The following is a 26,988-nucleotide window of genomic DNA, read 5'->3' as shown; positions in this document are numbered from 1 at the left end:
AGAGGGTACTTAGCTGAAAAAAAAACATCTTAGAGTGGCTCCACTAGTGGAAAAAGACTAGACCTCCTGAGCCCTTCTGGAGCTGCTTGTAGGGCTGTCCGTTCTTGAAAACCCAGACAGAACCCATTTCTCCTTCACACATCATGTTTGCCGAGCCGGTGTTGTAATGCAAGACTGTAACCTGATCAGACATGACTCACAGCCAGCTGCTTTGGCTCTGTCCTCTGCCTCTTTCTCCGCTAAGAACCAACTTCCTCTGTGTGAGAGAGAGAGAGAGAGAGAGAGAGAGAGGCCTTCTAGTTTGTGAAGTAAGTTTCCTCCCGTTATAGCCGTTCTTGCAGATCTTCCAGCCTGTTTTGCTCCGACGGAAATTCCTCTGTTTGTGTCTGTGTTGTCTAGAATGACAAAATACAGACTTAATTGCTGAAGTGGCTGTTGGCTGATAATGCTGCCAATTACCGTTCCTTCTGACTGTGTCTGCATTGACTTAAGATGACAGGACACGACAAGATGAACACCATTAAAGTTTACTCAAACTCCTATCTCCTTCTCGCCAACGGCGTTATTTTGACCAGCTATTATAGTGACTAGATTTGTTTTCGCAAGATTTGTAGGTCTGTCAAAAATACTTTTCCTTGTAAAGTGTTCCCTTGGGAGGTCGTTTGTCCCTCTGTTCATCCTTTACAATCACATTTGGTATTCCTTAAAGCATGGTATTATACACCTTATAATAAAGGTGCCTACATTGTATTTTGATTCTCTGCCACACACACACACACACAGACACACACACACACACACACACACACACACACACACACACACACACACACACACACACACACACACACACACACACACACACACACACACAGTGAATGTTCGCATCTTCTCCATTATGGACTTGTCTGCACCAGGATCCCTTCGTCCCATCAGGACTTAAAGTCTCTGTCGACTCGCTCCTGGGCGCTAAGCTAACAGCTGTTCCACGCCATTCAGTTACATACTCCCTACGTCGCAACTCTTCAGCCCCTGAAGCAGAAAACATACATTTATGGTTGTGTTGGAGCTCTGTGCCATATGTTGCGTGTCATTTTTTCCGTCAGGGTCCCTGTTGTGTTGGGCATCTTGCTAGCTAAACAACCGGGCGTTAGCTTAGCTCAGCTCCTTGGCTGAGCTCTCTCTACGCTATAGTTTACTGTAATGAATCATTTGTGGTTTGGCATTCAAACTCATTTAAAAAAACAACCAAGCAAACACATTCAATATACAATTAGGAAGAACTTCAGAAAAACTCCACTGGGTGTCCAGAACATTTTTCTTGTGGTTCATTCATTTGATAAATGATTGAAACAATCTTTATCCATTTTATTTATTTTTAATCCATCTTTAAAGACACACTGTGTAATTTTTTCTCCCATCTAGTGGTTAAATATTTCGCATTCAAACGAATATGCTCTCTAGCGCCTCGCGTTTTCAAATGTGCGTTGCAACCTGTTGGAACTACGGCAGGCGGCATGTGTCAAGATTCAAGAAGCTATGACAACAACATGTCTTCAAACACCACTTCATCAAGTTTTGTTTCGGGTGATGAGGTACGTTATTTCAAACAAACTTCAAACTGCATTGAATCATTAGTGTGAGCATGTATGAGTAATTACTCCTCGAGCAAGATAGTGAATTATGTTCTCATGTTTATATCGTTTATTGGTAACATTACTGTCGCAGTATAGCGACACTTGACACACGACAAATACAATGGTTTTTTTAGTAGGCTAGAGTTTATTGCTCTACTACAACGCATGTTATTAGCGCAACTATGTGCTAATTAGTAATGAAACATTCTTTATCCGTTTATTTTTCAATATCCGTGCATTGTCAGAGATCATCATCAGGCGATTCAACGCCGGTAGGGAGAGGAAGAGGGAGAGGACAGAGAGGCAGTGGATTGGTGGGAGCTAGGCGAGGAGGACGAAGAGGAGGAGAACCAGAGTCACAACCACGACGACAAAGACGCCCGGCAGCTACAAGAGAAGATCTTGATAGGATAGTGCTTTTTGTCCCTCTCGGCAGTTCATCGTTTTTTATAGACCGGAAGGACATAGAAGCCTCCGTAGAGCTCGCCCGTCCTATGTAAATACAGATAAGTGATTCTTCGCTCAGGAGGATTAGTGAAATTGTTGGCAGAGATAATTTTACACCAATGAGGACTTATTTATGAATGAAGACGTTGATTTGAGGTAATAAATTACTTAAAACACTACACAGTGTACCTTTTTAAGACGACTCCAAGGGTGTTTCTCCAAGGAATTATAAAGGATGGGCTTCATCTACGTGTTTTTGTCACATCCTTGTAAAAACCGGAGGGACTAGAGAGAGAGTGGTGCTGCCAGTGCTGCTGTTCAGAACCAAAGCCAGGGTTCTGGTACGGTTCACTTTCAATCAGTGAGAAAATGCTTTTATCAGAGCCGACTACCAATGAAGGCAAAATCTACAAAACAAAGACAAAATCGAACCCTAACCCTATCGACTACGAATTATAGTGACGCAGAACAGATTTCTCACTAAATAACAACGCGCTTTCCAGAAACATAAAATTGCACATGTTTCAATAAGATGACGTGCAATTCACCTGAGAGAGAAATTCAATTTGGTAAATCGATTGTGCAGGTGGGTTTCCAACAAGGTCACGGTTCACAAGCAATGGTATCGACCACACTGGAAGGCATCCAACTAGTGCCATTATCCACAATAAACCCCCACTACAACTACAAATCCCAGGGTGAATAGTTCTATATTGGACCAGCTGGTCAGCCGTAGTTGTATTTGATTATCCTAATTTGGCTAATACCGCGATTCCCTCGCGTATGACGGCCAATTTGAGCGTTCTAAAGCTCGAAACATTCAACAGCACAACAAGCTGTGCTGGCAGACCCGGGCCTCGTTTAGTCAATTAAGTCCCCGACTGGTTTAAAACGCAGCCTCCCCGGCCACCAGCGGCGTTTCTGGAGTTGGCGCCGAGAGATGAAGTGGCGGGAGTTGTTAGCTTATTTGCGCGATTAAGAGGTTGTCATCTCGTGCTTTCGTTCATTCATTCACCTTCCCCCCTCCCCCCCCCTCCCCCGGTTTATGTTTACTGGTGTGTTGTACACACACACACACACACACACACACACACACACACACACACACACACACACACACAGTGAGGGGTCTTTGAAGCCTGATAATATTCAGAGAGCTATTTTAAGAACCTGGCCTCGTCCGCTCAGGGGAGGAAGAGGAGCGGGTGACGGCGATGAAGGTTGCTGATGTCACACACGTTGCCCGGCAACCGGTGTGCAGTTCTTTGAATCTTTTTTTTTTTTTTTTTTTTGGTGGACGGGGTTGGTTGCCGGTTTTGCCACATAACAAACACTCTAATTTATGCTTCCTCTCTCGCTCTCCTCCTTCACGTTTCTTTCCCTCTCTTTCTCTCTCCATCTTCCCATCTCCTCTCTCTCTCTCTGGCGCTCTCTCGTTCCCTGCCATTTCCATAAAGCTTTATCGGCCTGACATTTAAATCGAAGGGACGTGTTGCCAAAGCATGGAAATATATGGGTGAATAAATGAGACGAATGCATGAATGTGTGAAATGTAGTCTGTATGCGCATATATTGTAAATCTGCGGAACAGGCAGTCAGTCATTCCTCTCAGGTAAGACGCTCCCTCAAAGACAACACAGGGAAACGTCCGTCAGATCATCCTCCTCCCCTCGCTGGACGCCGTGTTTCGAAGAGAAACGGGATGTTGGTGGAGGAATGTAACACGATCCTTTGGGGATTTGATTGCCTCGTACTAAAGTGACACACACACCAGCCAGCTGTGTGTTGGCGTGTTTTACCCGTAAGGATTCATTCAGATATGATATTTACATTATGCCTTCAATTGAACGGCGTCCATGTTATTTCAGCTGCGCTGGAGGTTAGGCTAATTGGACTCAGAAGTGAGGAGGGCTTTGTGAGCGCTGAGACAGTAGAGATGAGCTCAGGATGTCTTCAGCGTTCGTTGGTTCATTCGGTGCTGTGCTGCTTTTAGAATGGCGACCTTCACCTGAACTCTCTCTCACTCCACTGTCCAACTCTCTCTCACTCCACTGTCCCTGGCACTAGACGGGCAAATACAACAACAAAAAAAATACTTTTATAGATTTGTATATCACAAAATACATTCCATAATGTCCCCCGTCTCACTCATCCATTTGACCTTGGGTGTGTGTGTGTGTGTGTGTGTGTGTGTGTGTGTGTGTGTGTGTGTGTGTGTGTGTGTGTGTGTGTGTGTGTGTGTGTGTGTGTGTGTGGGGTTGCTTGGTTCGTTACATATATCTCCCCTGCCGCGTGTCGCCCAGGCAACCAGGTTTAACCGGAGGCGACCAGCAGCAACAGCCATGCTGTGCATAAGGTCGTCACGACAACATACCGGGACTCGGTACCCTGAGCCCTCAGTGGGACAGGGTGGCGATGATGCTGGGGAGAGATGACAGCTATTGAACCCATCATCCCCCCCCCCCCCCCCCCCCCCCAGGCGACGGGCAGTGTTGCTGAGTGACAGCTGGCTCCACACCCGAACCATACCTCTTTCATGTTCTCTTGCACTTCATTTTTTTTTAGCCGTTCCTCACTTTATCCTCGTTTTTTTTTAAATATCTTTTCATTTCTTTCTGGTGGTTGTAGCAGTGGGCGACGGCGAGTCTTCTTCTTCCATCGCGATGTCGGTCACTGTCTTAACGTACGTGGGCGGCAGGTGGCTCAGGAGGCAGAGCGGGTTGTCCCTCGAGTGTGTGGAGGTGTCCCCTGAGCGAGACAACCTCAACCTAACGACGAGCTCCCGACGAGCGCCGTCGACACCGCCGCCGTCGGTTGTGTGAATGTGTGCGTGAACGGGTGAATGTTAGGAAATATTGCAAAGAGAATTTAAGAGAGGGAGAGAGAGAGAGCTGGAAAAGGAAAGTCCAGGCTAAGCGACTGGGGGATTGTGATTGGCTGAGGCTTGAGGATGGAGGATTATCGTTGTGCAGTATTTTAACCTTCGGGACCGTCTCAGGTTCTCGGCTGTCTCAGCGCCGTCCGGCTCTTTCCCGCTCAAACGGGCGTGACCGCAGGCCCCGGCTCCCTGGTTCCTTTGTCGAGCTTGTTTAAAGGGGCCGGTGTCACGCTCGGCCGTCCTAATGGGAGAGAGGACCGCCTCCTACGTGAGACGGGCACAAATAGGGATCCGCCAACACCAACTCTGCTGCCCTCAGAGAGCTGAGAAGGGAGACCGTTGACCAATGGAGAACGTCCACGGTCACACTGTCCGGCAATTATTGAAATGACTTGAAATTTGACTAATTTACAAACGTATCATTTAAATATTTTAGGAAGTGTGAGAAAGTGAAACCCCTTCTCACCGCTGTCTCTCCCATTCCGGCCAAGTGAGCCTTGGCAAGGAAATGTTCCCCATGGTAAATGGTATGGCCTAATTGGTGCACCTGGGACTAATTGGTTTGCTTATTTAAGGGGTGTCTCATGTTGTGTTGGGTGGAAGTTAGGCGCTGGCATGATGCGAGGACAGCACTTGGAACCACATGTTCTGTAATGCTAAATGATGCTGTGTTTATGCTAGGCTAGACCAAATTGCAGCTTTTCTTTTTGAAAACACTCATTTGTATTTTGGAAACGTAGATTTATTTTTGTTTATTTATTCTTGGGTCTGTTTTTGAAATGAATAAAACTTCACTGTTTTTGGAGTTGCCCCCTCGTTTTTCGCCCACACTCTCCGGTCCAGTGAGTCCGGATCCCAAATATGTTGAGTGACCAAATCGGTCCTTCACAGAGAGCGGGTTAATCAATTGGAAAAAAAAAAAGGGCTGGTCAATTGATGCTTTTTCATGTTCCCTTTCTGGCATTAAATTATTTATCCCAACTGCCTCCCTGGTAGATTGAGCAAAGAAAACAAAAAATGATAACTGGTCAATAGTCCCGCATACTACCGCAATCCAAAAATGTATTACCAATGGCTAAACTACCTGAATATGAGACATCTTGATGTGATGTTACAGGAAAGTTTCAGTTTAAAGTGTTCATTCAATTGGTAGGGGTAATCGAAATCGGCAATTATGAAGTGAACCGCACGCACGCACGCACGCACGCATGCACGCACGCACGCACGCACGCACGCACGCACGCACGCATGCAGCCATGCACGCACGTGCCAGTCCCAGTCTCTCCTGGGGGGGGGGGAAGTGAGTCTATCAGGCGACAGACTGACAGATGGTCCGTTGCTGTCTTTCTGTCTTCAGTCTTTTGGTGAGTAGCTGTCGGGGACTGACGACAGGCTGCCAGTGATATTAATAATGTAATAACTTTGTTTTTGAAGCCACTGTGTGTGAGATGTTAAAGATAGATGCATTTAGTTGTTGGTAAAATGATCCAGATATACCTGGAGGACATGTCGATTGTTAAAAAGAGGCAACATCCATCGATTTAAAATCGCTCTGTACCACTTCTATTGCATTTTTTATATTTCATTAAGGTGCGGGGTAAAATCGTGTCTATTTTACTTGTGGCCGATGCCTTAGCTGTGTTGAGTATAAAATGACACTCTCTTACCTTACCTTAACCTTACCTTACCTTAGCACACTGCTCTAGTTAAATGGTTGCGGCTGTGGTACTGAAACCTGACCCTCGCTCCAGCTGTAGAACGCCCTCTGTGTTTTGAGAAGAGAGCGACTAAAGGGGGTTAATGGCGGGGATGTAGGCCAACCGGCTGACATGAAGGGAGAGAAGGAAAGGGGTGAGTGGGTGAGAGTGAGTGGGAGAGGGAGAATGGGGGAAAGTGAGCAGGGGAGAGTGAGCAGAGGTGAGTGAGTCATAGATATTGCGTGAATTAGGTCTTCATGGTAGAAAGGTGACATGCGTATAGTTTTTTATATTCAGTGATAGGGGAACACACAAATTGTAAACATTATTCAAAATGATCTTTCCTTGTTTTTTATTGCCCGGACATAAATTGATGTTGATTTCCTTTTCCATACATTTCCTACAGCAATTTCCCTGGCTTTCATAAACACATTACGTCGTTCAAAATCAATGTCCACTGTTGAATCAAAAACGATTTTTGAAATGTAATCTGGAAGGGGAAGAGAGGAAATGTAATGGAATAGTGATTACATATTTTCTCTCTTCGTCTCTGACCAGAAACGGGCTCTGCCATCACCTCCACCTGCATCGGCCTGGGGAACTCACTGACCCCCCCTGCTGGCCAGGCCGGGAAGCCCGTACCGGGTTACAACGGTGAGAAACCCCCCCCCCCCCCCCCCCCCCCCCCCGTCACATGACTGGCTAATCATTACATCTGAGTTGACGTTTCCTCACCCACCTCATTCATTCATTCACCGAGTGTGATCAGCCGTTACAAGCCGTTTTGAAAATGTGCAGCTTCTGACATCACAGGTGGGCGTGTCCACCTAGCTGGACAGATTGGCCTACCGGCCTGCCCGGAGGACTGTAGCAAACGTCAGCTGGACACGCTCGCCTGCGATGTCAGAAGCTGCACAATTTCAAAACGGCTTGTAACGGCTGATCACACTCACACCTGGTGGTGTAACATGTCCCCTTTAATGACCTCACAGGTGGGCGTGTCCACCTAGATGCATGACGGACAGATCGGTCTACCAGCCTACCCAGTGGACGGTAGCAAATGTTGCTGATCTATCCGTCATACATCTAGGTGGACACGTGTCACTAAATCAAAAGGAAAAGGCAGATTCTCAAGCGGCTTGTAACGGTCCATCACATCCACACCTGGTGAATGTTTTTTTCCCCTGCTGCCCTCGTCGTGTTTCAGTGTGTGTGACGCTTGTTTCCGTGGTGTGAATTCCGTTTTGCTCCGGTCTCCGTTCCCGTCCGACAGTGGAAGTAGTGGATGACGACATGCAGGCACTGGCGCCGAGGATTCTGGGAAATATCGTGGTGAGGTAAGAGGCTGAGGAATGACTCCGTGCCGCTGTGCTCGCTTAGCCCTTCCTCATGTGCACGCACGCACGCACGCACGCACGCACGCACGCACGCACGCACGCACGCACGCACGCACGCACGCACACAAACAACTGACAGACTGCTTCTTGACAGAATTTCAATAAGTCTTTGACACCGTATACAAATTTATGAAAGGCAATATCTAGCAAAAAAAGTGAACATTTCTCATTTATCTGTGAATAACTCAGCCTCAGTTGAAGGGGCCCTCAAAACTTTTTAAGTCAAGAGGAGTGTGTGTGTGTGTGTGTGTCTGTGTGTGTGTCTGTGTCTGTGTGTGTGTGTGTGTGTGTGCGTGTGTGAGAGATGGCAGGGCGCTTTCCATCAAAGCCCTGGCCCTTTAAAACCACATCCTTTGTTCCTTGGCTATCTTTCACGCCATTACCTCTGCTCTCTCTCTCTCCTCTTCCCACTCTCTCCCCTCTCTTATCTCTCTCCTCTATCCCTTTGTCCCTCCCCTCTCACACTATTACCTCTCCATCAACACACACACACACGACGACCACATTGACCTCCAGACACACTTTATTCCCGCGCTCTAACAGCAGGATTAGGAGCGGGCAAGGTGCCAGACTTCACAGGAAAAACTAAGAAATGAACTCCTTCCTAAGACGCACACACGCACGCACGCACAAACAAACACACACACACACACACACACACACACACACACACACTAGATTCCACGAACATGAACTAGATTGTTCTCAAGGGGGGGGTGGGGGGGGTGGGTGGCTGTGCTTGTTTTATCCGCAAAAAACGTGCACTTTTCACGTGTGTCTGTCCGTTCCCGCCATCCGTCAGGACTCGAGTGCATGTAAAATATATTTTTACCTGATTTACCTGGACCATGTCTGCACAAGTCCTTTGACAAGTAGAATCGGCTCGTGCCTGTTTCATAGTATTTATTTGAACAGGCACCATCACGTCAAGGAGGGTCTCTACTGTGTGTGTGTGGGGTGGGGGGCGGGGGGGGGGTAGGTAGGGACCAGGCACAGCCAGGACAGGGTTTCAGTCCTGGTGTAGAGTTAGACGTTTTGACCTGAAAAGGGTTTGAAGGAATTATCAGGCGCTCTGTGTATAAACAAACAGCCGTCTCCCCTCTGCTCCCGTACACCGGAGCTACTGCTCTGGTGCTCACCCACGCCCCCCCACGCCCCCCCACCCCCCCCACCCCAGAGAGGTCCGAGTCAGGGGGTCACACCAGGTCAAGTCCAGACCCGCTGACCCCTAGCGTCTAGACTCACAGTGTAACACTAGCCAGCGGCCACATGCCCCTTCTTCTTCGTTGGTTCACGGTAGGTTGACAATCGTACCTAGATAGTGGAGATATGGATGCTTGGATGCCTGCATGCATGCATACATACATGCATAGCCCAATTATCTAGATATGGTTGTCTACCATGTATCAAATAAAATATGTATTCATTCATTCATGTATTCATGTAAATCACCCTCACTTCCATACAATTCATAAGTGAGTCGAGAATTAATTAATTAATGAATGCATGCTTTCATGTCAATACATTCATTTATGAGTTGTATGGAAGTGAGGGTGAAACAGACTCTCAGTGTCCGGTCTCTCTCTCTCTCTCTCTCTCTCTCTCTCTCTCTCTCTCTCTCTCTCTAGATTGCCTCTTCCCCCAGGAGCAGCTCTGTCTCTCTGGCAGAACGCTGCGCTCTTCAAGGAGCTCTACTTCACTAAATTCCCGGTAAGTGTCTTTCTCTAATACTGTAGGAAACTGCTCCCTCTCACAGCCAACGGCATACAATCAGAGCTTATTGGACAGGCAAACTTAATATGCACGTAGATCTTACACCCTTACGGGAATTGTCCTGATATTTTATTTTATGGTAAACTATAAAACTGCTTTTAAGCTAAATTAACTTTGGAGAATTGTCGTTTCTTTGCAAACACTCGATTACAGTCGCGGTGTGGTCCAAGGCCGCCATCTAGTGGTGAACGACTATATTTCAGGATAAAATTCGACCGTATCACTAGCAAGATTAATGATCATGAATCATTCTTAGTGTCATTGAAAAAGTGTATTCAAATGTGACTGCTGATACATCTACACCTTGTCTAAATAAATGTTCAACTTAAACATGCTTGGCACAGCAGAAGAAGAACAGGAGAGTGAATAACTAAAAAGAAGACAAAATTTTAAAAAAATACAAGAATAAGCAAAGGAGGATTGTGGTCCTCCCCGCAGGGCCACTATGACACCATGGACGCCGGCTACGTCGACGAGGAGGGCTTCCTGTACATCATGTCGCGCTCTGACGACGTCATCAACGTGGCCGGCCATAGGCTCTCCGCCGGGGCCTTGGAGGAGGTAAGACCGACCATAAAGAATGTATACGTCAGGACGGCCAGGGATTAAAACCTCACGCTCGAACCCCTACCTGCTCTGGAAATACCCGTCGCTAACTTTTATCTGTCACCGTAATTCACTTTGGATAAGAGTGTCGCTATACGGCATTTCAGAATGTTAGTAAACAATAGCCGTAACGACACTTCCGGGTGGCAGAACGCGAGCGGCTACCACTGACCAGAAGCCATCCAGCCGGCTGTAAACACAAATAATAATAAATAATAATAATAAATAAATAACAATAAAGACTATGTCACACAGTCAACAAAACATTGTTGTTGATCTGAAGTTGAAACGATGACGAAAACTATATTCATATAATATAATATATGATATATATATATATATTAATGAGACGTCCCGGAGCACCCCGCAAGAAGAAAATCATTAATTCAAGCCATTTACTCTGTTTTCTCGATGGTGGAAGGGTTTGTTTACTAGTGGTGCCAACGGAGAACGCATCGGCTTTTGCCACCCGGAAGAACATAGTGTGACGTCACGGTGAATTGCCGTATAGCATAGCTTAAATGGTCAACCGTTGTTGTAGTTCCAGTTTCTTGTTCTTCTGTGTTGCAGTCTTTGCTGCAGCACCCTGACGTGGTGGACTGTGCGGTGGTGGGCTTGGATGACGCCTTGAAAGGCCTCGTCCCGTTGGCCATGTGTGTGCTCCGGAACGGTGAGGCCAACGCCGTGACAGCCGTTAGCGTTGATGTCGATTTGTCTGCGCTTTTCTCTGTGTATTATTATTCGACCCTACAGCATTCCCTTGGGTCGGTCTTTAAACGTATACTAACGTTCAGAGGAAACGGTTACATGTAGGTCTTAAAGGGGTAGTTCGGAATTTTGGACGTCGGGCCTCGTTTCCAAGTGAGCCAGTGTGTTGTTTATCGTTGGAGACGCGTTTTCAACACGTTTCATTCAGTCCTTCTAGTTGCAGAAATCGCTGGTGCTAGGCTAGCGCAAGTCAATGGGAACTGCTAGCCTGCCAATAAAAACAGTTTTACCCACTCCACAGTACACCCGAGGCAAACCAATTATAACGCTCGACTATCGATGTAAATGTCTGTGTTGATGTTAGAAATAAAACTATCCTTGTATCGCAACGATACGACTACTTTCTCATTTCACTTTACTCCGGTGTAGCAACCAATTCACTACAGCAGAGCGTAAACAGAGAAGCGCACTCCAGGTAATATCAGTCCGCCGCTGCCGTAGCCTGCTTCCAACTACAGGGATTATGAACTAAATGCAATGCGATGCAAGGGTAGTTTTATTTCTAACATTATTCTATCAACAGACTTGTACATGTATAGTCTGGCGTTACAATTGATTTGCCTCTGTGTACTGTGGAGTGGGTAAAACTGTTTTTATCGGCAGGCTAGCAGTTCCCATCGACTTGCGCTAGCCTAGCACCAGCGATCTCTGCAACTAGAAGGACTGAATGAAACCTGAATGAAAAATGAATGAAAAGTGTCGAAAACGGTCTCCAATGATAAATAATACACTGGCTCACTTGGAAATGAGGTCCGATGTCCAAAATTCCGAACCACCCCTTTAAGGTCAGGGCTTAGTTCAGTAGGTAGAGTTTGTTGATTTGCGATCGGAAGGTTGCGAGTTCGATCCCTGGCTCGAGTGTCGAGGTGTCACTGAGTAAGACGCCTCACCCTAACTGCTCCGGACGAGCTGGCTGTCGCCTTGCATGGTTGACTCCGCCGGTCAGTGTGTGAATGTACGTATGAACCGTTGTAAGTCGCTTCGGATAAGAACCAACTTTTTATCCAAAGATAAAAATGCTAAAATCCCCTAAATGTAAAATGTAAATGTTCCACCACCCCCCCCGAACCACCTTGGCTCCCGGTTGCACAGCGTGCTCCAACGCCCATAATTAACATTAATATGCGTCTCTCTCGCTGCACCACGTGGAGGCCCCCTGCCGAGACCCAGGTATGGGCCGCGACCCTCCGCTTGAGAACCACCGTGTGTTAATGAACGGGAACGTCCGCAGGTCTGCAGAAGAGCCAGCGGGAGGTGGCGGCGGAGGCGGTGAGGCTGGTGAGGGAGACCGTCGGGCCGGTGGCCGCCTTCAGGAAGGTTCTGTTCGTTAAGGCGCTCCCCAAGACCCGGTCGGGGAAGATCCCCCGGTCCTCATTGGCTGACCTGGTGAACGGGAAGCCGTACAAGGTGGGCCACGATGACAAACACGACGAGGTGTAATAGCGTCCTCTGGGTCTTCAGTGAATGATAAACTGTGTGTGTTTTCGGGGCCAGATCTCGCCAACCATCGAAGACCCAGACGTGTTCAAGGACATCGAGAAGCAGGTGCTCGGGCCCCCAGCACTATAAGGGGGCCCCTGGAGAGAGATGTCCCCCAGATGAGGACTCCCTCGGGGCCCCCCCCCCCCCCAGCACTCTGAGGGGCCCCCTGGGGAGAGGAGCCCCAGTAATGCTGCTCGGGGTCGACACGCGAGAACGTCTGTATTCGTCCGCACGTTGTGGTCACTGCGGTGTTCTGCAAGGATGTTCTCTTGATTTTCAAAATAAGAGCAAAAGAAGACCATTCGGTACATGTGAGGTGATGTCTTTGGTTCTATCGGATACCTTGAACCTTCAGTCTAGTGTGCAGCTAAGGACCAGTGGCGATCAGTCTTGTTGATGTTTTTAATGTACTTTTAATGTACTAATCAAGTCTGTACACACACGCATATGATTTAGTGCAGCAGTCAAAGTTTTGAGTAGAAAAATGATTTAAGAGCCGAAAGTATTACAACTAGTTGTCCACTGACAGTAGTTTATTGACAATGAAAATGTATTTCGCTCACCACATAGTTTTGACCAAAGTACAGGTAATAAATAAAAAAAAAACAGAAAAACCTTTGACACTTAACAAAATGAGTCGTTGTTCGTGCAAATCGCGGATGTCGTAAACCCGTTCCGATCGAAAGAGGAGTCCGTCCGAAATTAAGCGATAGACAGACTGGGGGGACGGGGGACGTAGGGGTCATCCTGGCGACCCTGACCCCCCCAAAAAACGAGAAAAATACAAAGCTTTCGACAGTTTAACACCGACGTAAGTCACAGCAAGCCCACGGGGTGTTTTTTTTGCGGTTCGGTCGCCTCACGTTCAACATGTTTCATATACACGCTATGGACGATGGATCTGATGGTCGCTCTCTCTCTCTGGAGGATTCACAGCGCTGTCTTTTGGTTGTGTGGGTTTTTACCGATTCATTAAAGGACGTTGAATCACTTTAACAAACGAAAGTCCTGCACGTTGGGAATTCCTCTGAGATTTAAGTTTCTGCGATGTCCAGAGTAACGTCCATTTTTACTTTTTTTTTTTGTTTGATCTCCGTGGCAACTTGTGACGTCAATTCCAGAGTTTATTGTTTTTATTATTATTATTACAGCGCTGCTCTCGTTTAAAACACCTTGCTGTATCTACTGGTACATTTTGCGTTCTTTTTTTTATTTTTACCACATTCCTAAAATAAAAAAAAATGAAGAGGCTTGAAATTTTGTCGTTGGCCAGAAGGGGTCAGGCTTTCACGTCTTTTCTCTGGGTCTGAGTGGTGCGCTCAAGACAGATCCAGACCTGTCACAGTATCGTCCTCCTTGTCTTCATCAGCAGCACGACGGCCGAGTGTGGCGGGGGGGGGGGGGGATGCCAGGGTCGTGTTAAGACTGTTTTAAAGAGCAGCATGTTTTAAAACCTACCAACCACAGGGTTCTGACCCAATATCCTTCTTCTTCTACATAGATGTGTATATGTATATAATATATTTATATCTATATACTTACATTTAAAAACAGCGTTATTTATAGTTCATTTACAGTCCAACCCCTACACATCTGTCAGTAGTACACCGTAACGTTATGCATCCACGAGTATCTGTACATGTAAAAGGTACAAATGGGGAGGAAGGGGGGGAGAGAAGGTATAGCACCAACATCTGGGATGGGTGAGACGGGTGGGTGGGTGAGACGGGTGGGTGGATGGGTGGAGACGACCCCCCCCCCCCCCCGCGTCCAACGCTCAGCCTCCAGGGCCGCTGTCTTGGTTTCCATGGCGACGGGTTTGGGAGGACAGTGGTTGGCGGTTAGGGGGTTGGGGGGGGGGGGGGGCGGGCTTCTTGGCAGTGCATGTCATCAGAGAGTTCTTTATTGTTTTGCTTTTTTGTTCCCGGTTTGGCTTGACGAGACCAGGCTGTGGCCGGACGGCCGGGGTCAGAGGTCAGGAGGTTAGAACTGGAGCTGGGGGGAGAGAGGCGGGAGACGCAGACACGTTAGCGGCGGTGGTCGTCGTGGTGTCTGGTCTGATGGCGGGGGGAGGGGGAGGGGGGGGGGGGGTGATGAAGGGAAATAGCGTTTATCTTGTGGATGCGGGAATGGTGTCATGCTCTAGTTGAACGTTTAGATTCCTGATATGAAATGGGACGATTAAAGCGAATGTATGAAACACGTGTTTAGCCCCACGCACCTTCATGAGACGAGACGGAAAGATCACAAACAAGGCAAACGGATGAAGACGCTCAAAACAACCCCTTTTTTAAAAATCATTGCGTAGCTGGAGTGTGTGTGTGCGTGCGTGTGTGCGTGCGTGCGTGTTCATGCATGCATTTCTCTGTGTGCTGTGTGTAAACCTATGCTGGTTCTGCTAAGTCTTTGGCCTCGGCTACACTCGTCGATTCAATGCAACTCTTTTACACTGGTGGTGTGCTCCGGGCCTTTGTGAGCCAGAGAGACGGACTGTGAGGGGCTACTCCGCCCTGTCCTTTAACGTTCTAGGGCTATATGAGGTTCACTTCAGACAAGAAGCCGACTTGAGGAAATGAGCGCTTTGACCAGTTCACGTCAGTCAACTTGTTCTGTACGTGAACATAAAAGTACCTCAACGTGTGCCTGGCGGCAATCGCTACAGGAGAAAAAAGGAAAAAAAGTCGCGTTAAAGCGACGAATGTGACCGAGTCCCCTCACTAGTGTGTGTTGTGTGTGACCTACAGGCTGGTGTTCAGACCAGGGGCCAGGGGCCCGGGGCCCTTCCCCTCAGCACGAGTACGTTCTTACTGTGGAGCTGTCCAGACGCTGCACCATGGACGGCCCCACTGCGGAGGAGAGAGAGGGGGAGGAAGAGAGGGTTAGCGGGCGCGTTCTGGGTCGTTCTGACATCATTTGATTGAGGGCCCCTGTAGGACTTTGAGGGCCACTGTGAGGTCTGAGGCCCATTGGTCAAGAAGCTGGAGGGGGTGTGGCTACAGCAAAATGGCCCCCCGGTCCAACGCACTCATTACATAACAAAAAATATTTTCTTTACGTATAATTATTTACAATTTCAACACAAATTATATTAACACAATCATGGACAAGACGGGCTTCATCTTCTCACAGCCATGTGACCCCTCTGACACCGACAGATTCTGTCGGTCATTTCTTTCTTTCAAAAAAAAACAAACAAACAACAACAAACAAGATGGCGTAGCCGTAGGCCACGCCCACCGGGAGACGACAACACAGAGGAGGGGGCGTGTCTTGCGGGGCGGACGCGGGCCCCGCCATTTTTTGTTAGAGGAGAACTCAGTGGGATGTCTTCCACCATGCAGGCCGACCGGAGGACATACCGGTTCAAACCAGACGCAGCAAAACAAAAACATAACTGCTTATCCTTTTGTTTTTTTAACCGTGTTCTCTTTTAACAGACTAAAGGGAGGGGGTGGGACTGGGGGTGGGGGGGGGGGAGGAGGGGTAGATAAGGTACATAACATTTAGTTTGAGGACTTGTTGGAAACATTCACATCAGCCCATGTACAGTAGGCGTGTCAGCCATTTAGTTTTCTACTTTTATGTTTCAAAAGGGTGATGTTAGAACTGAGGACTTACGTGACCTATTCTACAGAGTATAATAATAATAATTATAATAATAATATTATTATTATACAGAGTATACCTTATTCTATTTGTTTCAAATCTCCATCATGCGTTAAAGGACCAAACCGGTCTTGGTAATCAATAAAAAAAAAAAGCAGTCTCAGTCTCTCCTGCTTCCACTTCAAGATCCGTTACCAAGACACTGACAGGATGGTGAGGGATCACTGGTTGAGGGGCGGGGCCTAAACCAGCACCACCAGGTGTTCAGAGTGGGGAGGTAGTGATCTGGTGGGGGTGATGGACACTCATAGGATGATGAGGAATCACTTGTGGGGGAGTGGGGGCGCTTCACTGGTGTTCAGAGGAGAGTGGGGGCAGTCTGGGCGGGGGGGGGGGGTGTGATGTTAGTGGGGGGTGGGGGGTGGGGGGGGGGGGGGGTTCCCAACACGGTGGTTAGTGAGATAGCTGACCTTGGTACCAGTCCAAATACATGTCGTCAGAACTGTCGCCCAGCCCCTCATAGAGCACTGCACCAGTCCCGGGGGAGAGCAGAGACACAGAGTCAAGGGTGCACACACCAGCACGCACACACACACACACACACACACACACACACACACACACACACACACACACACACACACACACACACACACACACACACACACACACACACACACACACACACACACACATTTAGTCTCCCTCTCGTGCACGCACACATGCACACATACAATTAGTCTCACTCTCTTGCACGCACTCTCACACGCACGGGTGTGGGGGAGGGGTTAGAATATGTCTCGGCTATGCGTTAGTCTTCATCTCGGGACTCGAATAAATTGTGTGTAATTTACAAACAGAAGAACAACACAAGAACTCAAATGTTGCACAGATTATTTTAACAATAAACGATAGACACTTCAACCCGCTGTTCCGTTAACCCCACTTGTGACGTCATTAGTGGATGGATTTAGAAACGGCTTGCTGTAGGCTAACTGAACGTTAGCGCGCCTGTTAAACGTTAAACGGCGCCATGGCGGCCACGTTGGTTCTAAACGCCCGCCGGGAGGGGAAACTCGAGACATTCAGCTCGCGTTTAGAACCAACATGGCCGCCATGGCGCCGTTTCCGTTCAACAGGCGCGCTGACAATCCAGCTAGCGCTCAGAAAGAAACAAGATGGCCGCCGACGCCCCAACAAACGGGCGCCGGACGAAAACAGGTGCCCTTTAAACAACGACAACAACAACAGCAACAACAGGTGTTCGTGGGAGGTGGACGTGGTGGAGGTGGCGGAGGTGGCGGAGTGGGGGCGGGGCTTACCCTCCGGCGGCAGGCGGCGCGAGTGCCCCGAGCCGGTGGTGAGACGGAATCCGGCTGGGAGCGTCTCCGCCGAGCCGGGCATCATGCTGATCCCGTGGACGTCCCGCGGCGGGAACTGGCGCCGCCACGACGGGCCCCGGAAGTCCTTGTCGTCGCACTGGGGGGGGGGGGGGGGGGTGGTGGGGGGGGGGACGCAACGTGGTTACTGGTGTTAACGGGGAGCGGACTGCGTTCACACGGCGCCGTTCAGAAACAGTGGGCCCTTCTCAAAGCACTTCTGCAATTATCGCATAACATTCATTGTTGGGTGCCTTGCTCAGGGACACCTCGGCACGCTAGGAGGAGGAGCCGGGGATCAAACTAGCAACCTCCTCCTCGCTGGCCCATGGATGCTATGCAAAAAAAAAAAAGGTGCTGATACTATAATATCATGCAGGGCCGGTGTAGGGCTATCAGAGTGCTAGAGCGAGGCCTACAGAGGACTGGAAATGGGTCCAAACACACATGTTTGAGCCTGGAGGTGGTTGTGCTAAGCTCTGTGGTTTACAGCTTAAAAGCGAGCCAGCCTGCTCTGTTTCAACTCGGCCCCCCGTGCGTTGCGTGCGCTTGATGTATGTTTTTGTTTGTGTCTACCTCTTATGCTGTTTATAGTATTTATTAAGTAATTTATTATGTGAGACTGGTAACTGCGAACTGAATTGCCCATTTTGGGATAAATAAAGTTTTTCTAATCTGAACCTTATGAGTTAAAGGTCCCCCAGGTCCCAACAACATCCGGGCCGAGGGTCGCACCGGTACCAAGTGAACCAGAATCGACGCTAAAGAAAGGCTGCTAATGTAGAGCTAGACCGGCGTGGAAACCAACGGGCCAACGGAACTAAAGAGACACAAGTGATGTCCCCGGGGATGGAATGGCCTGCTCTGCGTTCAGTGTGTGTGTGTTGTGTGTGTATGTGTGTGTGTGTTGTGTGTGTGTGTGTGTTTCCCCCCGCCCCCCCCCCCCTCACCTCGTCCAGGCGCCGCTCCGTGCCGAGGGCCAGCAGGTTGTTGTACTCGCGCTCCAGAATCTGACGTGCCTGAGGAGACGGAGGAGGAGGAGGAGGAGGAGGAGGAGGAGGAGGAGGAGGAGGAGGAGGAGGAGGAGGAGGAGGAGGAGGAGGAGGCCGTGTGAGGGACCAGCAGCAGCGTGGGGGGGGAGGACTCCTCCTAGACGCCGCCGGTGTCCACTAGTGACACACCACAACCGGCACAGCCGAACCGCCAGAGCAAAAGGGGCGGGGCCGGGCGGGACGTCCAGGGAGGTTTCCATGGAAACGCACAGAGCTGTATGACGTTTACCTTTGGGGCATTTAGCAGACGCTTTTTTGTCCCAAAAGCGACTTACAATTGCGACTCGCGACTTAGAGAAACATAGAAATATATCGCTGTCGTCGGTACAGTAAGGACGTTCATAGAACCAAGTGCCAAGCACTAACAAATGCTAGTTGAACCCATTCCCCGTATACAACAAAGACAGCTGGGTTAAGATGCTACATAAGTAAAACATTTTTACGTACAACATACAATAAGTGTGTTCATTAAGTGCCAGTGTTAAAGACCCACAGAAGTACGAGTGTTTCGGTTTGTTTTAAATACTTTCTGTGCCGGTTAACCCCCATTGTCTGTTCTCTACCTCCGTCGTTCCTGTCGTTTTGTATTTCTTTGAGGAGGTGAATCGATGAGATGATTGCTGATTGGTTTACCGGATCATTTGTAACATGAATAAATCTGTAATTGTTTCCATGTGTGTTTGGTGCCGACTCAAAGCTCTTGGCTCTTGCATAATCCCCCCCCCCCACCCCCCACCCGTCGTCAGTCATCATGGCCGCCCCGAGGTCAGAGGTCAAAGGTCGCCGGTGGAGGCGGTCGCCGGGGGTTACCTGAGTGTTCTGGTTGGGGATCTGCAGCAGCAGCGCCAGGCTGCTGAAGTCAAAGTTGTCGTCGAGGGCGACCAGGGCGCCGTGCACGCCGCTCTCCAGCAGGATGTTGGCGTAGTCGCGGAGGCCGATGCTCTGCACCCAGCGCATCACGCGCTCGTTGCTCCACACCAGCACGTCTGGGGGGGGGGGACGTTACATACGGAAGCAATGAAAGTTAGCGACAAGTTATTAAAAATAATCGTCTGATAGGACCTTTCCTCTCTCTTTCTTTCTATTACAATTGTCATGGTAACGCACATTGCCTGAATATTAGAGTCGGTACGGTACAGTGGGACTATTAGAGTCAGTACGGTACAGTGTGACTATTAGAGTCACTACGGTACAGTGGGACTATTAGAGTCGGTACGGTACAGTGGGACTATTAGAGTCACTACGGTACAGTGTGAATATTAGAGTCACTACGGTACAGTGGGACTATTAGAGTCACTACGGTACAGTGAGACTATTAGAGTCAGTACGGTACAGTGGGACTATTACAGTCGGTACGGTACAGTGAGACTATTAGAGTCGGTACGGTACCGCGTGTTTCCTGCTGGCTGTGCTCTCGGCGCCGCTCCAGCTCCTTCCTGTCGTAGTTCAGCTTCTTCAGTCCCATGATGCCGTACTGCAGACTCGTTCTGTCGCAGACGCACACAAAGAAGATATTCAAATCCTCGCCGTCCAGGATCTTGAGGTGCACGTGCGTGTGTTTGTGTGTGTATAAGTGTGTGTGTGTGTGTGTGTGCATGCGCATGTTACCTGTGGAACTTGTCCACCATCTTGAGGTGCATGTGCGTGTGTTTGTGTGTGTGTGTGCGTGTTACCTGTTGAAGTTGTCCACCATTTATCTACTGCTCACATGTGGTGTGCACTGATATTGAATGTTCCTCCTTTTGTATTGATATGAGGACTTCTGTATTCTGTATTGTATTGTTGTATTTTATTGTATATATATATATATTTTTTTTCTTCTTACCATTTGTTTTTATTTATTGACATTGTACAGCACTTTGGTCAGTGTATGCTGTGTGTAAATGTGCTCTATAAATTAAACTTACTTACTTACTTACCATCTTTACGTGCACGTGTGTGTGTGTGTGTGTGTGTGTGTGTGTATAGGTTTGTGTGCGTGCGCGCGTTACCTGTGGAAGCTGTCCACCATCTTGAGGTGCACGCGCAGGTCCTTCTTGGTGAGGTGGTCCAGCATGCGGGCGTCCACCAGGCACTCCATGAAGTAGGAGCGGTACTGCGGCAGGCCCAGGCTGGGCAGCCACTCGTTGCCGATCCACTCGTGGTTCATGTCGCCGTAGGCCAGCGTCTGCCCGTCGCCACGGCAACGACAGGAGGAAAAGAGATGGAATGACGACGGAGGGAAACGGAGGGGGGGGAAGAAGGAGTGGCGGTTCAGAGCACATGGTTATCATCGTCGTTTCTTATCCATTTTAAAGACTACAGTCGATGTGTGAAAGGGTCATACTCTCAAGGAAGGTGAGCTTAATATGTCTTGAGTATGTATACTAGGAGTAGTGCCGGTATGTGTGTATACTTCAGAGTATTGCCAGTAAGTGAGTTCATAGGTAGTACTTGAGTGAGGACACGTTGGGTGTTTGTAGTGCAGTACCTGTGCCCAGCTGCCCTCCTCAGACTGAGATTTCTGTAGGAAATTGAATGATATAAATTAGAGGAAACAAAGGAGTCACTGTCATGAGAATATTGTGGCAACCCGGCCCCGTCGCAATCAACCTGATGCAGAGCACCTGAGGAGCCGGGAGGAAACCTGCTCAAAAGGCAGGCTTCCACGTCCATTCGGGGCTCTCTCTCGTGGCTGGGGTGGACGGAGAGTCCAGCCGTTGTGGCTGCGCCACGCGATCATCTTTTAGTTCTTTTATAAGAAAGACTTATTGTTTGATTAAACGTGCCGTTGTGGCGTAACACCCAAGCGATTCGTGTGCTGTTTCGAGCGAGGCGGGTTCACTCCCCGAAGCGGGTTGCCACAATATGCACACCTACAGATGTGATGTCACACACTGTCCCTTAAAGACCAGCGCAAGACGACGAATCACAGCTCAGTGTCTGGAACGCGGGCGGGAAATGAAGCCATTATAAACAGCCTCACCACCGCCCTCAAGACATCATCTCCAATCCTACCGAAGGGACACGTTGAACTCGGGCAACTAGACCACTAGAGTAAGTAGACAAGGGGACAAGTGAACAAGGAGGCAAGGGAACAAGGAGACATGGGAACAAGGAGGCAAGAGAATAAAGATACAATGCAAGACATGTGAAACTCAGCCGCAAAACTACATAAGGGGGGGTGGGGGGGGGGGCAGGAAGGTAAGGAGTCAGTGGACAAGGGAACAACGACAAGGGACCGAGAGGACGAAGAAGACGAAGATGAGGACACTGACCGTCTTGGAGGGAGCGGCCATGGTCTCCATCTCCTCGTGCGTGACCCACACGTTGCCCGACGGCTACGCGGCGCGCGCCGCGGCGAGAGGAGGAGGAGGGGGTGCGGGGGTTGGGGGAGGGCCCGGAGGCGGCGCGTGATTGGTAGTAGAGGTTCCAGTGGGAGGGGCAAGCAGTGTTAAAGAAGAAGAGCAGCACCACTGTAAGCCAATAGTGTTATAGCATCACAGTCAGACGCAGAGCTGAACACACACACACACACACACACACACACAAGAAAAAAACGCACACACAAGAAGCACACACAACACACAACACAAGGGTGACAAGACACAAGGGACAACGGTACACTGGTCATGGTCACACGGAGGTTCGTCTCGCCATGCACAATACAAGAGATGCGATAAGGAGGTGTTCCAAGCCACTGCCGGGTGATTCCTGCATGGCATACGAACTACATTTCCCATGAGCCATCGCTGTCTTAAGTCCTAACATCTGTGTGTGTGTGTGTGTGTGTGTGTGTGTGTGTGTGTGTGTGTGTGTGTGTGTGTGTGTGTGTGTGTGTTCTAGCGGGTCACTTAGACCACAATGTAGGGTCACAACCATGGTGTGTGTGTGTGTGTGTGTGTGTGTGTGTGAGTGCAAGTGTGTGTGTTTGCGTGTCTGTGTTTGCGTGTGTGTTATTGACCGAGGACAGACGACCATGGGGGAGAGCAAGGCCGTTGCCATGGCTGTCTTGGTCGTCATGGTGAAGCAAACAGGAAGCTGCCACCGAAAATGTGTAGCACTATTTAGGGGATCGGCTTCTTATTTATCGTGTGTGTGTGTGTGTGTGTGCAAGCAAAGGCGGTACGAGTTGGTCATGGGTGTATGGTAACCATGGCAACCTGCACCATAACAAAGCGAACTGCTGCTGTATAAATAGACTGTGGGTCCAGCCCACTAACAACACGGTCCGAGTTTGTGCAGATCCCCACTATGCACTGAACCACAGCGAGCAGAACACGCACATGTCCAGATGGAGGGGCAGATACCTCACAGACTGTGTGTGTGTGTGTCTGTCTGTTTATGTGTGTATGTGTGTGTGTATGTGTGTGTGTGTGTTTATACTCCTATATAGATCTATATGTATATATATAAAGATCTATATAGCTATATCTAGCCGACAGAAATGCATGCACATATATAAGATCTAAAGATATAGATGTATATCTATAGGTATACATCAAAATATATACAGTATCTATATATATATATATACATCTATAGATATACATTGAAATGCATAGACATATATCATAGATATAAATCTAGATCTATAGATATAAATATAAATCTAGATCTATAGATATAAATCTAGATCTATAGATATAAATATAAATCTAGATCTATAGATATAAATCTAGATCTATAGATATAAATATAAACCCAGATCTATAGATATTAATATAAATCTAGATCTATAGATCTAGATATAAATCTAGAACTGTAGATATAAATATAAATCCAGATCTATAGATCTAGATCTAAATCTAGATCTATAGATCTAGATCTAAATCTAGATCTATAGATCTTCCTGTAGATGTGCGTCCGGGGGAGCGGGGTGCGTCTGCGTGGACTCACGGTCCTGGAGGTGGGCGGGGCCGAGGGGCTGGTGAGCGACACCATCTCCTGGATGGCGAGCCGCAGCTTGAGGCGGTGCAGCGGGTTGCTGATGCCGATCTCCCGCTGGATCTCCGTGTCCGACAGCGCCGACATGATGGCGCCGCTCTTCACGTTGGCGCGGCACGCCGCCACGTACCAGGCGGGCATGCCCAGCCACAGCTAGGGGGCGGAGACACGTTTTTATATTTACAGCGACGTTCACGTTGACGTTGACGTTTACAAAAACGTTGACTTTTGCAAAAAAAACATTTAGTTATGCAAAAAAATATTTATATTTTGCAAAAATAATTGACAAAAAAATGTACGTTTACATTTCACATTTAAATGTAAATGTTAATGTGTGCAAGGAATAAAAATAATTAACTTATAGAATTGCTGTCAATATCAACTATAAATAGTTAACTAAAAATAGTGTAACCATGTTAATCCATTTTTTCACTTTGAACATTAAACTCACAATCAAGCCAGAAGTCAATTGATTCACTGGGTTGATGTGTCTGTTTTTCGTCCACCTTACAGGTCACCAGTTAGGCTATGACTGACATGTTGGAAGGACTTCAGAGACGGAGGGTAAAAGTATAAAAAAAAAACGAATGGGGGGGACAAAAAGAGTGAAGGGGCAAATCTACAAAACTCTGTACATTCCTACAGTACAACCTGTCTGTCTGTCAGAGGACAATGTAGTGACTAGGGTGCTCACTACCAGCGAGCGTCGTGGCTTGTGTTGAGTGTTGAGCGGGTTGCACGTTGGGGTGTAATCCAACCTTCTGGTACCAGAGGGCAGCGTAGCATCAATAATAACAACACAAAGATCTTTGTGGATGCCACTAGCAGGCTTCGAAGGGGCTGTATTATTATATTTCTCAGTCGAGTATGCACATTTTGTTTTATATATATATATATATAAATAAAGACTTATTTCATCTTCTTGTCTCATATCGGCCCCATGAGGGGTCTTGGCTCTCTCGGTTGTATTTTTCGCCCCCTCTATTTGAATCTGTATCTTTCGAAAAATAGCGAAAGCAACTGCAGATGCGCAGAGACACATTACCCTATTGCTTAGGCTGTGGTTTCAGAACAATGGAAAGCGTGGCTGTGGTTTCTGAACCACAGCCAGCGCTGTTGGGAGTGTGTAGTGGGTGTTTGCACTGCACCAACACGATGCAAAGACGTTAATAATAACCCACGGAGAAGCCAAGCTAGCTTGTTTCATCGTAACAAGGAGTAATGACACGAATGTGAGGGGTCAGGGTTAACACTACGACGATGGACTGTTTTAATATGCATTTCTGTAGTATTTCAGTACAATTTGCAGATTTTTTTTTGCTATGTAGGAGTACAGTTCAGAGAGCGAGAACGCTGTATACACTGCTGGACCCGTTCTGGTGTTTGGTATTAATTGATGGTTATTTTGATCATCCATTTTCTAAAACACATGACCCGAGGAAGGTTTGAGTCTGAGTTTGGGTACGCAAATACTATCTTTACAGGGCTGATGATCATCAATTCAAAAATAATTGAATGCTGATTAATAACTGCAGATTTTGATTTAGAAACAGCAGCCTGGTGTTGCTGTCGTTTAGCCTTTCTGCGGCTATGGCATGCTAACGCCGATGGACTATGTTCCCTCAGTCACCTCTCATACTGCCTACCTCCAGCCAGGCTACCACTGTCGGGCCATCCCATTGGGCGAAAGGTAAGCCTTTCCTCCTGGCCTCCTCCAATAGCTCGTGCCTGGGGACGGGAGGAGCGCAACACTTCCTTAGCATCCATGTTCCAAAGAGCAGCACATGGACACACACACACACACACACACACACACGCTAAACAATACAATCCCTCACACAACCCCTTGTAAAGGCACTCCTTAGCCATTAAGCACAGTGATCCAGATGGGATGGGGTGGGGTTTGCTGTGTGTGTGTGTGTGTGTGTGTGTGTGTGTGTGTGTCTAAGAGACGTGTGTGTGTGTGTGTGTGTGTGTGTGTGTATACATCCTGTGCACCAAATTGCTTTAGAATGTGATGAGATGTGATGAGCATGCTATGGACGCACACACACACACACACACACACACACACACACACACACACACACACACACACACACACACACACACGCACACACACACACACACACACACCCTTAAAGGCACAAGGCTACCTTCACCCTCATGTGTGACTCACTGACAGTACTATATTATAGTAGTACTGCAGTACTATCAGTAGTACAATACCTTGACCTGTAGTAACAGTAGAACAGTACTGTATTATAGCAGTACTGAAGTACTATTAATAGTACAACACCTTGCCCTGAAGTAACAGTAGAACAGTACTGTAGTATAGCAGTACTGAAGTATTATCAGTATCCCAACACTAAAACACTCGGTGTGAAAAGTCATTGTTGTGAACATGAACACCAAATCGAATGCTTTTGAACCCCCTGTGTGTGTGTGTGTGTGTGTGCGGCGTGCCCTGTGTCAGGGTGAGGGTGGGCTGAGTGAGGGTGTCGGGTTGGGATGGCAGGTCAGTGTGTGTTCTGCAGGGAGGACAAGAGAGAGAAGAAGAAAGAGAGTATTTGCTTAGTAAGTACCGCGGGTTAAGGTGGGACGCAGCCACAGACTTAATGAGCGGTGTGTCCAGAGGCCCCCGCCTACTCAGCGCAAAGAGAGATACATACAAACAGCAGCATAAGAAAAGGACAATAATAGAGGAGAAGAATCATCACGCCCCCCCCCCCCCCCCCCCCCCCCCCCCCCCCCCACCGACCCAGGGAGGGGCAGGCAACATCGACTCCATCAAACGCTGCCGCGGCACATTCCCGAGGACGGCGGCGGTGGTTGTAAACGTAATGAAACACAACAAACTGTCCGCACTGTATAGACGCCTGTGTGTCACAGACACGCACACGTATATACACACACACACACACACACACACACACACACACACACATATGTACATGAACATTCCCAGAGGATGGCGGCATGGCGGGGGGGCCGTGGAGGCGTGGACAGGGGTTGAGGGCCCCTCAGGAGTGTAGTGTAGTGTAGTGTTGCCCAACCTCTGGGTCGGGGACCCACTCCGGGCCGCCTCATTTGCATAATGGGGACGGCTGGGAGACTGCTGATCTATAAGCTATTGGTAGTTGATTGGACATTTAAAAAGGTTCCAAGGCTCTGATAAGATATATATGAAATCTTTGTAGGCATGAGATTAGCACAGTGTGATTAGCATGCGTTCCCTGGGATGTTTATATAATACACAACCTGTTAGTAGTAGCACTCATTTTTCTGACCTAGATGACGGATCAGGGACTACAAAAGTGTCGAGGACCACTTGAGTAGC

General features: G+C 48.2%; 2 protein-coding genes across 2 annotated transcripts in view; one reads left to right on the top strand and one right to left on the bottom strand.

The window, feature by feature from the left end:
- The window catches only part of acss3 (acyl-CoA synthetase short chain family member 3), a gene marked incomplete at its 5' end in the record, with an annotated part of 31,594 nt that extends 18,803 nt beyond the window's left edge, over window positions 1–12,791 (top strand). Inside the window, 7 exons of the mRNA XM_084482686.1 lie at window positions 7,218–7,313; window positions 7,933–7,996; window positions 9,685–9,766; window positions 10,268–10,390; window positions 11,006–11,105; window positions 12,435–12,610; window positions 12,698–12,791. Coding sequence (XP_084338812.1) covers window positions 7,218–7,313; window positions 7,933–7,996; window positions 9,685–9,766; window positions 10,268–10,390; window positions 11,006–11,105; window positions 12,435–12,610; window positions 12,698–12,772 — 716 coding nt within the window. The 3' untranslated portion in view covers window positions 12,773–12,791. The remainder of the gene's footprint in view (window positions 1–7,217; window positions 7,314–7,932; window positions 7,997–9,684; window positions 9,767–10,267; window positions 10,391–11,005; window positions 11,106–12,434; window positions 12,611–12,697) is intronic.
- Window positions 12,792–15,472: 2,681 nt separating this feature from the next.
- Window positions 15,473–26,988, bottom strand: part of ppfia2 (PTPRF interacting protein alpha 2) — a gene marked incomplete at both ends in the record, with an annotated part of 16,505 nt that continues 4,989 nt past the window's right edge. Inside the window, 11 exons of the mRNA XM_084483237.1 lie at window positions 15,473–15,531; window positions 16,762–16,818; window positions 17,614–17,770; window positions 18,621–18,689; window positions 19,533–19,708; window positions 20,112–20,209; window positions 20,714–20,889; window positions 21,193–21,225; window positions 21,980–22,042; window positions 23,601–23,801; window positions 25,295–25,376. Coding sequence (XP_084339363.1) covers window positions 15,473–15,531; window positions 16,762–16,818; window positions 17,614–17,770; window positions 18,621–18,689; window positions 19,533–19,708; window positions 20,112–20,209; window positions 20,714–20,889; window positions 21,193–21,225; window positions 21,980–22,042; window positions 23,601–23,801; window positions 25,295–25,376 — 1,171 coding nt within the window. The remainder of the gene's footprint in view (window positions 15,532–16,761; window positions 16,819–17,613; window positions 17,771–18,620; window positions 18,690–19,532; window positions 19,709–20,111; window positions 20,210–20,713; window positions 20,890–21,192; window positions 21,226–21,979; window positions 22,043–23,600; window positions 23,802–25,294; window positions 25,377–26,988) is intronic.

Source organism: Micromesistius poutassou (genome assembly GCF_964030765.1).
Source record: "Micromesistius poutassou genome assembly, chromosome: 18".
Taxonomy (NCBI): domain Eukaryota; kingdom Metazoa; phylum Chordata; class Actinopteri; order Gadiformes; family Gadidae; genus Micromesistius; species Micromesistius poutassou.
The sequence above is the reverse complement of the archived record's forward strand: the minus strand, read 5'-3'. Positions and strand labels throughout refer to the sequence as shown.